Source organism: Tenebrio molitor, chromosome 8 (genome assembly GCF_963966145.1).
Source record: "Tenebrio molitor chromosome 8, icTenMoli1.1, whole genome shotgun sequence".
Taxonomy (NCBI): domain Eukaryota; kingdom Metazoa; phylum Arthropoda; class Insecta; order Coleoptera; family Tenebrionidae; genus Tenebrio; species Tenebrio molitor.
The window spans coordinates 5,841,746-5,857,821 of NC_091053.1; the positions used below are offsets into that span (position 1 = coordinate 5,841,746).

At 39.8% G+C, this 16,076-nt stretch overlaps 1 protein-coding gene across 9 annotated transcripts in view; it reads right to left on the reverse strand.

Moving 5' to 3' along the window:
- Positions 1-16,076, reverse strand: part of zfh1 (Zn finger homeodomain 1) — a 344,752-nt gene that overhangs the window by 204,914 nt on the left and 123,762 nt on the right. For 3 of the 9 annotated variants that reach the window (XM_069056763.1, XM_069056761.1, XM_069056758.1), the window contains exon 1: positions 5,509-5,563. The exons of 5 other annotated variants lie outside the window; for them this stretch is intronic. In XM_069056763.1, coding sequence (XP_068912864.1) covers positions 5,509-5,548 — 40 coding nt within the window. In that variant the 5' untranslated portion in view covers positions 5,549-5,563. Of the gene's footprint in view, positions 1-5,508; positions 5,629-16,076 lie in introns of those variants that run through there. One more of the 9 variants, XM_069056765.1, reaches the window with a different exon arrangement.

The following is a 16,076-nucleotide window of genomic DNA, read 5'->3' on the forward strand; positions in this document are numbered from 1 at the left end:
CTTGAAGAAGCACACAGTCACTAATGGTAGAGATTTCACGGTACAACTTAAAATCGTCAGCAAATAGCAGTTTCAAAGATGATAAGCCATTGACTATATCATTGATGAAAATCGAAAAAAAAGAGGGGTCCCAATACAGATCCTTGAGGAACACCTGAAGTTGGAATAATTTCTTTAGATTTGCATCCCTTATAGAAAACATACTGCTTCCTTCCAGTTAGGTAAGACTTAAAAAAAGTTAACAAAGAAGCAGAAAACCCAAAACTGTGTAATTTAGAGAGAAGAATATTGTGATCTAATCTGTCAAAGGCTTTTGAGAAATCCGTATAGATCACATCAACCTGTTTTCTTTCATCAATACACTCAGCTGAAAACTGGGTAAAGCAGCAAAGATTCGAGATTGTAGAGCGTTTCAGAAAGAAACCATGTTGGCAGTTGGATAAATGGTTACATACTTTAGTAAATAAATACTCATGCAGAATGAACTCAAATGTTTTGGCAAAATTGCAGATAAGTGAAATTGGTCTGTAGTTACTAACGTCATACTTATCACCCTTTTTATGAACTGGGGTTATATATGAATTTTTCCATGTTGAAGGAAAGTCACTTGTTTTTAGTGCAAGGTTAAAAATGACTGAGAGAGGAAATGCAAGTGTAGCGGCACAATTGGGCAGCAGAAAAGCCGGAATGCCATCGGGACCAGTTGCTGATTTCGGTTTAATTTTCTTTAAAGCAGAAAGGACTTGATCTTCGGAAACCGAGTCAAAAGAGATAATGTGATAAATTAAGTTATCAGTTAGACTAGGACTTGAATTAGATTTGATATAATTTACATTGAAATGATCAGCAAAGGCATCAACAATTTTGATTGGTGTAGAGAGTGTTTCACCGTTAAAGATCAATTGACTGGGAATACCGGAGGTACCTTTTATATTACTTAGAAAGCTCCAAAATTTTTTTGGATCCATCTTTATATCGTTTTCAACTTTTTTGAGATAGTCAATGTGAGCGGCATTGACTTTCTTTTTTACTTCAGCCCTAATTGTTTTGAATTTATTATAGTTAGTGATTGACCGATTTTTTTTATAGCTACGCCACAGTTGCCATTTACATTTTATCATTTTTATAATATTTGCTGTAAACCACGGGGGAAAAGATTTGCTGCTACCACAGTGCGTTTTGGCCACGCAGGTATCGAAAACACTGTATAGCTTATTATAAAATAATAAACAAGCATAGTTTACATTGTCACAATTGTGAAGAAAGGACCAATTTATCTTAGAAAGATTATCATACAACTGCTGAATGTTAGCTTTCTTAAAATTCCATTGCTTATATTTTAAATTACAGAATGATCTATTAGCAATACTAACATGCTTCAAAGTTATACAGAGTGATGGATGATGCGGATCTTCAGCTGTGAGAATATCATTGGCTTTAGTAATTTCACACGATTCGTTGCAAATGATCAAATCAAGATAACGACCATGATGGTTTGGTACATTGTTAAACTGTTTGACATCGAAAAAGTTTAAATAGTTGTATAAAATTGACAATTTTTGGTCATTTCCAATGCTATCGATTGGTAAGTCAGGTGAGTAATGGGAGATGTTAAAATCGCCGACAAGTAAAATCCTGTGTCCTTGAATATCGACAAATTGGGCCAATAATTGAAATAAAAGTTCATATTCAGATGCAGAGGATTTGGGGTGCATATATATAACGAAAATAAAAACAGTGGAAATATTATTGGAGCATTTAATACCAAGGATGTCAGTTGATGACAAAGTGTCAAATCCTGCCGAGGACAGATCTAGTTTTTCCATAAAGTAATTGCATTTACCAAGTAACAAAACACCTTCTCCTGTACTTTTGTCCATTTTCAACAGATTTCTATCGCTTCGAAAAACTTTATAGTTACTAGGACATATTTCAGAATCAAGTACTGAAGACTTCAGCCAGGTTTCAGATAACGCAATAAAGTCAAAACATGAACAGGAAATAGCATTGAATATTTCATTTAATTTTGTGTTAACTCCCCGAACATTTTGATAATAAATAGTAATTTCTTTAGCCTTGTTACTAGTAATAGAAGAAGAAGTTAATTGCAATTTTTTTAGTTGAAAGTAATCTTTTATTTTTTCGAGCTCACGCTGATAGCACGTGCAGCGAAAGTCCCAAGCGGCATGTTCTGTATCAAAATTTGCATTTTCGTCTCTGTTTAATTTGATACAATTTATACATTTAAAGGTCAGTGATTCACACTCAGATATGGTATGATCTAATTTATCTTCTACACCACATTTTGGACATGACTTTTTCTGATTGCAAAATTTTGAAGAATGATTAAACCCATTGCAGTTATAGCATCTTAAGATATCATGAGCATCGAAGGCAAAACAGAAATCATATCCGATGAAGACTCCACCGGCTTTCATAATTTGATCATATGCAGATCGATGCACCTGAACAACAGCTTGGAAAACATTGCGATTTTTTTTTGTGGGCCAACATTTGATTAACTTACACTCCGATTCTACGTTGTTGCAATCATTATTATACTTGACAGCATGTTCAATAAATTCAGTAATTTCTTGTTCAGATAAGCGCTGAGACATTCCCACTAATTTTACTCGCGGTTGTAACCCTTTCACTTCTTTAATTTCATAATCTTGTGATAGATTTTTTACGGCAACTCTTTTGAATTTTGCATTGTCTTCTTTGGAAGAGAAACCGATTAATAAGCCACCGTTGTTTATACTCTTACCTTATTTACATTTATTTGTTCAGCAACAGGATTTATCGCAGAATTTACGTCAGATTTAGTGCGACTGACAGTCTGGACAATATTCTTTGGTTTAATGAGAACTGCAGGTTCAGTTTTATTTTTTAAACTTTCAGAATATGTTTTAGAAACAGATTGAACCGGATGTTGAGATAGTTTAAATTTTTCCTCAGCGATTTTGGAAAAGTCACATTTTAAATTATCAAAAACAGAATTTAAACTTCCCAAAATTTCACTATGCTTTTGCTCTAAAAAAGTGTTCAAACCAGCCTGATCGATTGTAAAACATTTCCGGTCACATTCAGAACACCTCCAGGAGAGTCCGGGAGTTGTTTTTAAGAGCCGAGATAATTCAGCATTTATTTTAACACACGAAGGATGGTAACGTTTGTTGCAAACACCGGCGCATAGAACAGAAGCTTCTTTTTTGTATATTGCTCCATGACAAGATCCACAGGGGACCATCATCTTGAAACTATGTACTGCTTGTCGCAATGCTGTATAATTCACACTTTCCCCGATCGGGAAGCGAGCAATAGGATTTCAAGTCTGTGCAATTTATACAAGTAATCACAGTTAAATAACACTTAATAAGATTTAAGGTAAGAAACATAAAAAATTGAAAAGAAACGAAGAGAGAAAAGAAAAAAAGAAAAAAGTATGGTAAATAAAGAGTAAAATGTAGCATAAATAAAAATTTTCGGATAATCAAATTATTGCAAACTAGTAAAAATGTGTAAAAAAAGAACCACTGAACCTAAAATATAACTGAAAACAAACATTTATAATTTACGTTAAATTTGTTTCTAAATAATAATAATAATGTTAATTGACAATAACAATTAATGTTGATTAATAATGTAAATCACATTGTTTTTAAAACAATAATAAAGCATACTATTATAATTTTTTTATTCTATCTCCTGTTATTTTGTCTTCCCAAAAAAAAAAAAACTTTAATTTTAATTTTTCACTTAAAAAAACTGAAGTTAATGTAGTTTTTCCAAATCGCCGAAAGTAAGGAAAGAAAGCAGCAAGAGAGAAAGAGAGGAAAGAGAAAGTAGGACGTCTGAAGAAGGCACGAACCCATTCAGAAAGAGTTCCAGAACCGGAAGATCCCCAAGTAGACGCGAAGAAGGGAATATAAGCAAGGAAATGGATAATGGAAAATGAAAACCATGATTGGAGAGATAAGAGAGGATACGGGGGGACTAAGAGAGGAAAAAAAAGTTTCTAAGAAAGGAATTAGTGGCAGTGAGAGAGGAGAAGGGGGAGCTAAGGAAAGAATTTGCGGCAGTGAGAGAGATGAGAGGAAGAGAAGAAAAATGGCAGGCGGAGGAGGCAGATTGGTGGAAAAGGATGAAAATGATAGAGGAAAAGATAGAACAAAGAGAAAAGAAGGGGAGGAAGAATAATCTTATAATAACTGGAATAGGGGGAATAAGAGGAAATATAGAGAGGAACTGTTTGTTTTTATTTTTTTTGAATTACTGTTTTATACTTAGAGAAAATGTAATCAGGAATCGGAAAGCCTGCAGGGCAAAAAAAAACATTTCACATGTAATCTTTCCAAAATTCTTATAAATTAGAAATAGGTGAGAAGAAATTATTGTCTATTTTTGCAACACTTCCTTCATCCAATATTTTCAGCTATAAGATAAATCAACTTCAAAAACGCAACCGTCCCGTTATTCTCATTTCTCAGCAACGCTCTACCTGCTCAGAGCAAAATTCCCTTCATCCCTCGCCAAAAATCCATCGATTAAAAATCGTCAATGCAACCCCATTCCGCAATTCTGTAGCACTTTTATAGTATTTACGCTCCAATAAAACTCTCATTATTTGCAATGTTTATTACAATTGCTTAATAGTCCGCCATAAATCCAAATTCGTGCGGGTGAAGCCACATCCAGAGCTCAGCACACGCCACATAAAGGCGCTCCTTATTTGATTAAATGAATAATTTAATTGCTTAAACGAAGCCGCTTTGCGGAAACTGAAGTCAACCCCGAGCCTCTTTATACAAGCTTTGGAAAATGCTAATTAGGTAATAAGGTGAGTTTAGCTGCATTAGTGGAGCGCCGTTTTCATACATGAAGTTGCTGGCGACTCTGGCGGAATAATTGCTCAAAATATGACTCCATACCGCGGCCGCTTCAAACGTGGGGGTGAGTAGCGGACGAATGACAACCGGTCACGCGTCCACGTCTACAACGAACAGAGCGTAGTCGGCGCTAGATGTATTTGCATCTTGTGAGAACATAAATTACGAATTTCTTGTGAAGTCTTGTAGTAACATCTCCCCCTTCGCATATAGCGGTCCACAAATTGGAAATATAATTTTAATGATATTTGCCCATTGTCCGTCGAAACATAAACCTTAATCAACGTCAGGCGATATCTGGCCGGCAATAATTAATTTTATCTAATAGGTATTTTCTCGGCGCCAGCGTTTTTATACGTCGTCATATTGAAACACTAGAGACTAATGGAGATTTATGTAGGTGATTTCTGGGTTATTATTCAATAAATTACCGCCGGTTATAATGAACAGGCCCCTTAATTAGTGCCGAACCTGATACGGCCACGGACATTGCCCAGTTACGGCCACTTGATTAGTTTAATTTGTATCCGACGATCTGGCACTAGACCCCTCAAGACCTCCACCCTCTCCCAATACGCTCCTCAATTATCGGAACCCGACGACGACGCCCCCGACGTACCTAGCAAGATCCGACGGACGCAGTTCTGCTTGGAACGCATCACTCTCGAAACCACGAAAAAGGTCACCAGCACAGGTCAAGTCCACAAATAACACTAACCACTTAGTCAAACAAGACAGGAGAGAGAACTGATAAGCAGCCGCACTTATCATTAGAAATGTTGATGGTCAGTTTACGACACGCAGATTTAACCCAATTTCTGGATTATTTATTGCCCGACTGATAAAAGTGTTATTGTTGGAGACAAAAACACCTTGATATACAGCGTGACCCCAACGCAAAACTACCACAAATTTTCAATAGGATTCAGGTCTGGATTTAGCAGAACCCAGCAAATCAGTCACGAGTCTTGGGTTTTCTCACGGGCTATGAGTCATATCTGCGCAAACAGATACAGATTTTTCACTGGTTTATTTCCAAGGTCACAGCCCATGAGAGAATCCAACACCTCTACACATTTACAATTTTTGTTTTGTACGCAGAAGGGGGGTATAAAATATTGGATGAAATCTTGTCGTCTTGTTTTGGTAGCTGAGACGCCCCTGATGCATTAATTACAATGATAGTAATCCAACCCTTTTAATTTAAACCGTCAGTTAATCCAAACAAAACCTTCCTCGTAGACGGTCGATCCGCACATTTGGAGAGTGAATTCTTCTTGATGTTGGTTCTTCTGAAAGCTTCTTCGTGGAGCTGTGTTGGTAAAAATCGATAGAATTCCGTATGTTGATCTGATCCTGGCGAAGTAAGACCGACCACCCCTTCGTCCTCTCAACGTCGATGATTAATGGTCCGTTTATCAAAGTAATCAGCTCCCTTTTTAGGCCCCCTCGGCTTACGTTCCTCTCCGCCAATTGTTTCCATTGTCCTGGCGATGTGACGGGTCCTGGCGCACCTAGTCCGCGTGATTTAATCCCGGCCAGGCTCAACACCTGAGTACATTGGCCGTCGGCATAATGGCCACTAAAACTAAATGGAATTGTCCGTGGCAAGCGGCCACGTGGTCACATCTGGCACGAGGTGCTCCGCTGCTGGGGTGGAGGAGTGGAATTAAACACCGCTCTTTGTCTGGATGCATATGCATTGTATCCCACCTCAAGTAACCCTCGTCTGCCATCTGCCAGTCACCGGGTACCTTGTTCCCCCAAGCTTCAATCCAATTTAGAAGTGATTGCAATCTGCCCTGTACCAATCAATAGATACTCGCTCTCTACGTGTCTGCACAATGTCCCGACGAACAATACGACCACAGCTTCTGCTTTACTTACCGTGTTTATAACTTTGGTTAATCGGTAGGTGCCTTTGTGGCCGTAATTAATCACGCCACACCTATTTACTCAGCAGTTTTCAGCCAAAATGTTGCTACTGTCGAGTGTCACGCCGCCGCTCGCTTTTCCAAAGGAAAGCTGCGGCAGCCAGAGCTTTCCAAAAGCTACAACATCGACCGACTAAAACGTTGTTGTGCAAGTCTAGTGTGATTCCCTCCAAAGAAAACATATACTTTTGTGATTTTCGTTGTAGGTCGTAAAATTTCATTGCATATTATGAACGATTACCGGGCACAACGAAAATGACAAAAGTATTTTTCTCCAATTTTAATAATGAAAAAAAATTTCACTTCCAGTCGTCTGTTTAGTTTGGTGCGCCGCCTCCACCGCCGCCGAGTGCACCTCACCTCCACATGTCTGAATTGAAATTCCGGGCGTAGAAAGTTGGTCGCATTTCTCGGGGGCGGTTTCCACTCAGTTGCCTTCTTCATTACCTTGGTCTATCGGAGTCCCGCAGCGCCAGGTCTTATCTTGTGGCCGTTTACCTTCAATGCTGCGCTACCTCGGCACTAATCCTCCTGCGTCCAGCGTTCTGTTCCGGCCTGTAATTCCTGCTATCACGTTCTGCCAGGCCCTGCTTCACACTTGGTTGACCGCCGGTCTCGCTCGCGTTACGTGCTCGAATAGGTAGGCCGGTGAATGCTTGAGCGATATCCACACTTGGGATTACTCCCGAGGCGGTGCCAGAGTCGGACTCGAGGGGGTTCCGCTCCTCAAAAACTGATAAAAGTTACAATCTCTTACGTTTTCTTTGTCTTTATATCTGGAGGTGTCGGCGGTGACCCCGAACCCGATACGGCGCTATTTCTGTAGCTCCTGCGGGGCTAATGACCACCGAAAAATCGCCTCTTCACATCGCAAGTCTGGACAATTTCCCTTCCGGTCGTCGATGCCGCTGCGGAACCTCGAGGGGAGTTGCGTGCGAAAGACACAATGAAGCAACGTGAAGAGGATAAAGGTGAAGCTCATGAATGATGCGGCCGTGATCCTACCTATGCCAGTAATCAATCATGGAGGCTTTATCCTTCAAGTTGGTCCATTGAGTTGAGCAATTAGCAGATGCACGTCACGCACCGACCCCATATATATAGACCTTATCCGAAATATACTGTTTTACGAGTGGAGATAGCATCAAATGGGACCGTGATTTATAAGAAAATCAAATGGAGAGACTCCACTAGACACAAGTTGAGTGGCAATTGATTTTATCTGCGGTTTTAGTACGTTCGTCGGAATTGGCAAAGACGTCGTGCTCGTTTGACGCCCTCGTTCCGGAGGGTGTCCACAAGGCCTTCGGGACCACTACGGGAGAAGAGTCCGCGGGGTGGACGACCACAAAACTGTACTTTTACAGCGATTGCTGAGGAAATTAAGATTAGTTTGGGAAAGAATTATGAGAGTGCTTATAGGGGAAGTGGAACGGTGCATCGATGAGCCATCATTAAATTAGAAGGAATTGATTGAAAACGGAAAGACAAATCTCCGCCCGGACGAAAGAAAAATATGCTACATAAGGAATTTCGAAATCCACGAAATGCGACCACAATCTTCATATTTTTCAACATTTACAAGACTCACTTAGGTCACAGTGTCTATTAAAGAATGTATCAGAATTTAATTTTTTGATTAACACATTTTTAAAAATGTGTCATAGACTCCTGCACATCCTGGTTCACCCTGTTGACACTTTTATGTTCAAATAGCTACTCTAATTTCACCCATCTGAGTGTTGGATCTGGAAAAAAATCCTACTGAGTCTGCAAAAATGCACAAAATATTTTCTTGGACTTCTTCTTCTTCTGAATACATTTTTTCAACAAATTCTCTACAATATGCATTCCAAACATTGCAAAGGTCTTGAATTGTAAAAATAATATTTCAACATTTAACTAACCAATTTCTGATTTGCTTCAGCTCCTACTGATGACTTGACTATTTCTGATTCTTTTTCCTTTAATACAGAAGAGCCAATATTGTGAGATTTGACTGAGATTTGGACAAACACTATTGAAAAACTTTTATGCGCTTCATCTTACACTTGGAAACCCTCTGGAGTTGGAATCTATATCTTGAAGATTTTTTCGTTTAGACGGCATAGGAATACATAGATGATTTGCAAGTATATTTAGATGAAATGGTAACCAAAATATCTTTATTTTACTTCTTGGTCATTTGCAAAGTAAAAAATTCAGTTAGTTTGTCTGTCGCGTACTACTGAATTCCTATTTGTTTCTCGTTTGGAAAAACATTTTCTTTGACAGGATGTACTTGGCATTCTAGAATGCTTTCCCTATTTCTTTTTTATTTGAAGATTCTACTAAATAACTTGCGACTTCATTCTCTTCTCCTTGCTGATGATAGGTCAATATTTGAACACCTTCCATCAGGTCTGTTCGCGTTATCTCGAAGGACCAGATTAGTCGCGATATTGGTTGCGCTTCGAAAATAAGTAGTCTTGTTTGCTGGATGCTTTCTGGTTTATTTCTTGTAGGACCGGTTACAAGCACAGCTCCAAGGGTTTGAGTTAGGAAGTGGTAACCCCCACGAGTGGTAGGGCTAAAGTCCTGAATATTTTGGTCCTTCGAGCCGGATAACACGAACAAGATATTTTCTGTTTGTTGTATCACCTGGTCAAGAAATTTCTAAATGTTCTTCCAATGCAAGTCTCACTAATCCCTGCCGTTTCCACCCACCCCACGAACATTTCCTCGTTTATTTACGACCAACCCGCACCATCCCCCGATAATTATTTCATTGTAAATTCGACCACGATCTGTTTAAGTTCAAGGGCTGGCCGGCTCCTCGTGTAAACTAATCTGATATCTGGTAGTAAAGTGAAGTTTGTATGTCGTCGCACATGACTGGCTATCATGGTGACCGCTGAACAGTGCTTCCTTCAAGATGGCAACACGCCGACCTGACACTTCCACTAAATGGCCCCAGGACCGTACTCGATCCCTGCATTCCCGCTAATCCACCCCAGAGTGCTGCTCCCGCAGGACGCGCTCCTGCAGCGGCGATTCCCTCCTGCTAGTCACTCGCAACCGGGAGTGTAAAAACTGTGAATAATCGAAGAGACGCGCGACGGCTCCTGCGAATTCGGCTTCCTGTTGGTCAACAGTCTGCAGCTCCTGCAATCGTCGATGGAATCATTTGAACCCGCGGAAAAATGGCCGTTCCGGATCTGCGTGTCTTCTGTAGAAACTCAATAATACTCTGCAGCAGGTGCAAAGGAGAGGTGTCAGCGCCAGGGGTCGCACACCCTTACCTAATAAATGAGGTAATTTCCACACTTCCAGGCACCGCCACAAGGCGTCACTCGCGTCGACGGACCACTTATTAGAACTTGTACCTGATGTTCGAACACCGCCGTTCCGTTCCGATGTTCCCGGACCGCTGCCACTTCCGGACGCAAATTACCCATTTTGAGATGAATTAAACATATTCCGCATATCAAGTAAATACAACAACCGCAGGTCGGGATCCCAGCTGGGTTTGTGTTCTAATTTGCCTCGTTTTGCGACTGATTGCGTCTATAACGCCGACACCGATAAATTCCAGGGCTGCACGATACATCGACGAGACCGGAAGTTGCAGATTATTGATCAAAAGAAATGTAACCAAGAAATGAAATATCACAGATGGAAGATTTAGAAAAGTTCTACTGATAAACATTTTTGAAGAAAATTCGACTCACTGAAATCACCAAAAGCGCTCAATGAGGGTCAGCTCTGGCTATCCGCTACGTCATCAAGGCTTTTTTGTATTTGACACATTTTTGAAATCGCACTTCTTCAAAATAAGAAAACAAAAATGTTTCAATTTTTGAAAGCACTATACCTATATGAGTAATAAAATGCATATCTAGATCCGAGTTCGTTACTTTATTCGTATTTTTTATTTCCTTTATCACCCCATTGCATGTTTTTATCGCTTTGCTATTAGTGCACATCTACAAATAGAGTTTTGTGGTCGTTTTTATAGCTGCATATAGGTGGCACTCGGCCAAAATTGAAATTTCTCGTGACGACATTTTTAATTCATTAGTTTGGATGCACACAACTAAATTAGCTCCCCGGAACTGTTTTGTTTATCATCTTTGGTCGAGGGAGATGCTTTGGGAAAATCGGTGGCGCCCCTGGCCGCGGAATTCGAATTTCCCGCGTGCCACTCAAAAGCCAATTAAACCGCCCATCGCTTTAGAGCCCGCCTCGGCGCAATTACCGACGATTTATGTCCTCTTCACGTCTTTATTATTTATTAATAATTTTATTGGCGTGTTTTGGCTCACCTGTCTGGCAAGCGGTCGTGTCTCGCTCCTGTTTTACGGCGAGCTATAATAATAGAGCTGTTAACACAATGGCAAGAATGCCATCGCTCCACGACAGCGATCTTCGAGGAGGCTATTTGCGTCGCGGCGGGTGTTCAGGTGATCCCACGTGAAAGCCGCTTTAATTAGTTCACTGTCAAAGCAGCACACAGCCGCTGTCAGTCCACGATGAAGTCCTCTGTCACCAGACGGGGAGGCGTTTACGAACAAAGCCGGAGACGACTTTTCCTCGTGGGCTAATGGAAAATGTGTTTAGAGACGAGCGTGTCAAAATGTTTTGATGGAACAGGAGTGTGCCGTGGAATTTTGACCGGGATTCTCAAACAAATTACCGGAAAGAATCAAGGTCAAAAAAACTCTTCTTTCACAAAATTACTGAAAATTTATGCAGCACTACCTGTGCTTTCTGAACTACTATCACGACTTTTCTCTCTTCAAAGAATGTTTTTTCAACTTTCAAAATGTAGTCCTACATGACGCACATTTTTCTACTTTTGTATTAAATATACTGGTAAAAGTTTAAACTTCAAAATCGAGATACCCGATTTTTTTATTTAGGAAACGTCAAAGCGTCAAAAAGGATTGAAGAAATTGTCAATTTTTGTTTGAACAGGCCTCGGTGCAGACTTTTTGAAACTTCATAATAGCCCTTCAGACAGCTGTTTTGTTGTTCAAAAAGATAATCGATTAACTAAAAAATAAAAATCTAAGAAATTCCTTTTTGAGAATTTCCCTTGCGTGGAAACGCTGCAAGCATTCGGGGCACTTTTCCAGATTCCGCATTATTACCGGAAATTTTTGCATTGTAAATTAAAAATGTTATGTAATATTTAAAAATAAAAATAATACTCATTAAAATTATGTAATTGAAAAGTTTAAATAAAGATTTCTGATAAATTTGTGCCAAAGCGCTTGATCTTTAAAAAGTCCAGACCCGAATCTTATTGAATAGTGATGAAATGAATTTAAAAGAGTTTTTAAGGGGTTCTTTACAAATTACGAACAAAAAAAAAAATAAAGACAAAAGTCTTCATTTCTCGCATTTATTTCTTTCTTTCTTTTTACTTATCTTCTTTAAACACTAATTTAATCATTTTCTTCTTTTCCAAATACTTACCTAAATTATTAGCTATCACTTATTTTTTTAAATTTGGTCTTTTTCATGTTATCATTGTTAAATAAAAAATTTGAGCCAGTTCTTAGTTCTTCTTTCTCCTCATTTTGAAAATTTACGGTGATCTTTTTTCTTTTTATCTAATTCAAAACTAATTGAAATAAAAAATCAATTGTGATAAATGAAAAGACTGTCCTTTCAAAAACTCTTGTCTGAACAAAACAAAAAATGTCTGAATTAAAAAAAAAAACAACCTAATTTTTCAAGCCTGGGCTGGGCATGGGGGAGATTTCCTCTTTCAAGGATAGGAGAGGAAATACAGCAAGATTCGGGACGGAAGTTATAGGGCAGATGCACCGAAATTCATGGGATACAGAGAGATTAGGGGGAAATATAGGGAGATCTTAGAGAGAGATACTGGAAGACCTGCGGGAGATATGAAGAAATTCGAGGAAGATAAAAGGAGATCCTAGATGGAAGTTGCAGAGGGAGATCCTTGACGGGAGTTACGCAAGAGATGCAGACAGATTGATGGAATATACAGCGAGATTCGGAGAGATACAGGAAGATCTACGATGGGAAATCCAGTGGAGATATGATGAAATCAAGGGAAGATACAGGGAGATCCAGAGAAGATACGAGAAGATCTGGAGAAAATCCTGGGAAATCGGGACGAGGTACGAGAAGATCTGGAAGAGATCCGGTAAAGCTCTAGAAGAGATACAGGGTGATCCATGGAGATACAAGGAGATATGAGGTGGGAGATGCAGAGAGATTTGGGGGAGGTACAGTAGATCTGAACCTGAGATGCAGGGAAATTGATGGAATATACAGCAAGATCCGGAGAGATACAGGAAGATCTGCGATGGGAGGTCCAGTGGAAATATGATGAAGCCCAGGGGAGATATAAGGAAACATGGAGGAGACACACGGAGATCCGGAGAAGACACGAGAAGATCCGGAGGAGATATGAGAAGATACAGAGGAAATGCTGGGAAATCCGGGCAAGGTACAAGAAGATCTGGAAGAGGTACAGAGAGATCCGGTGAAGATCTAGGGAGATTCTTGACAGAAGCTCTACAGAAGATACAGAGTGAACCATGTAGACACAAGGAGATCTGGGGTGGGAGAATCCAGAAAGACTTGAGGGAGGTACAGTAGATCTGAACCAGAGGGAAATGCGGGGAAATTGATAGAATGTACAGCAAGATCCGGAGAGATACAGGAAGATCTGCGATGGGAGGTCCAGTGGAAATATGATGAAGTCCAGGGTAGATATAAGGAAACATGGAGGAGACACATGGAGATCCGGAGAAAATACAAGGAGATCCGGAGGAGATATGAGAAGATACAGAGAAGATCCTAGAAAATCAGGGCGAGGTACGAAAAGATGTGAAAGAGATACAGAGAGATCAGGTGAAGAGAGATCTAGAGAGATACTGAACAGAAGCTCTAGAGGAGATACACGGTGATCCATAGAGACACAAGGAGATTTGAAGTGGGAGATCCAAGGAGATTTTTGGGAGATATGCAGGAAGATCGATGGAATGTACAGCGAGATCAGGAGAGACACAAGAAGATCTGCGATGGGAGGTCCAGTGGAGATATAATAAGCCCAGAGGAGATATAGGTAACGTGGATAAAACACACGGAGATTCGAAGAAGATACGAGAAGATCCGGAGGAGATATGAGAAGATACCGAGAAGCTCCTGAGAAATCCGGGCGAGGTAGGAGAAGGCCAGGAAGAGGTAAAGAGAGCGGTGAAGATCTAGGGAGATACTGGACAGAGGCTCTAGAATCCTCTAGAGAGAGTGATCCATGTCGACACAAGGAGATCTGGGATGGGAGATCCAGGGGAGATCTGAGAAAGATACAGTAGATCTGCGGCAGATATAAGAAGATCCAGAGGAGACACTGGGAGATCCCACGATATGAAAAAATATTCCGTCAAGGAAACCTCTTGACCCAAAATATTTATAGTAGAGAATCCCTGGTCTGAAGCAGTCTTTCTTGGTTAAAATGCTTCCTTTCTAGAGAATCAAATAAGTTATAAATTTTCATAGAAATATTTTCAATTTAAATTGAGACGAGTTTTCCTCTATTTTCCAAAATTTCCGCACTTCTATTTCTGTATGATTTGTGTTTGTTATAATTAGTGCTTTTTTCACATGATTATTAATTTCTTGTTTTTCATCATCCCCTCCATTGACCATGTTTCTTCAAACGTTTTTCAACTATTATTTCTATGTCGTTTTCTGAAATCCCTTTTTCAGTGAAATTTATCATTCCATGACTCCTTATAATTTTAAACAATTTTCATAAATATGAAAAATGCATATTTTTACATTCTCTCTTCACGTTTTTGATAATTTCCTTCTATTGATTTTGTTTCCCTTTCAAATTATGTCCTAATTAGACTGTAGTGTCCCATCCATATAGATCTACAGGATTATTTCTCAGTTCTCCGAATCTCATCAATTTTTAAATAAAAAGACGTTAGAAGAGAGGGAAAAAATCAATTGCTTAAAACAACAAAAGATGCTCATTAGTGCTATATTACCTTCAGAATACTGAAATAATTAAGAAAGTAAAAGTAAAAGCAAACATTTCTGTATAGATACATCGAAGTAAATACTTAAGAATTTATCAAATTTGAAAAATGGTCGCAACAGAATAATTATTATCAATTTAAAGTGAAATATAAGAACACAATAGTTTGATGAGTCTTACAGTGTAAAGAGTTTAAAGGATAAAGAGCAAGAAAGGGGGAAGCTTGACTCTGAAAGGACCCAAAGAGTCGGAAAATAACTTTTGTTTCGGCATCGAGTTGCTAAACGTCCTTTCATCAAACGTTTCTTTTTTCCGTTTTAATTTAAACACCGTTGAATTCCTGCCACATCCTCCACTCTTTCATCACCCAACTAATCAACAAACATCCGAATTCCCATTAAAAAGTTAAACAAGCTGTATCGGCACACTTTCAACCGTCCCCGGTCCAATCCGGGCCTTCTAAAAATTCCGGCGGTCGATCGTGTCCTTTTTTATCCGGAAAACGTGTGCGGCCATCTCTAGATTGGCGTGGGACCTGGAGGTGTGCGTTTCCGCTTCCTGCCGCCGCCCAGCACCGGTGAGACTCCTCCGGTCAAAGCCAACGTGATGCGAGACATCCTTTCATGTCACGTTCAGATAAAACCGGTGATTAATGACCGCCGGTTTATCAAAATGAGATTTTTCTCCGGCCAAACAAGAAACCGCTCCATGAAGTCGACTGATCCCGGATTAGCCGTTAAATGTGTTTACTTTTAATGGATCGCCGCGGACAGGTGAATTCGCATTTAACCGGAGTAATAAATTGCGCCCCCGGAGTGGTCGCTTTCAACGTCGGCGCCAATAACAATCGACGGAACAAAAGGTGGAAGATTTTTTAAGATGCGTCTTAATGGAAAACGTCTCTAGACGTCGGCTGCGTCCAAATATTTTGACAAACTATGAAGGTGGCGGCGCACAATGCTAATTTACTTACGAGGAGGACGGAGGGCCCCCGCCCCACGGACGGCGTTCTATTTTCTGCCTTACATTTATTACAGAATGAGTGATTGTTTACGAAAGGAACATCAACTGCCTTTCATGAGGAAAGATGTGCACTTAACCTGGAGTCTCTAGCGTCCTGTGAAAAATGGAGCACTTGCCCAGCGACGCCACAAATCAAAACAAAAATATTTCGCCCGGTTTAAGTCGTTATTCATTTTTATAGTTGGAATTATATTTATTTGCTTTTTAACTTGACCCGAATGT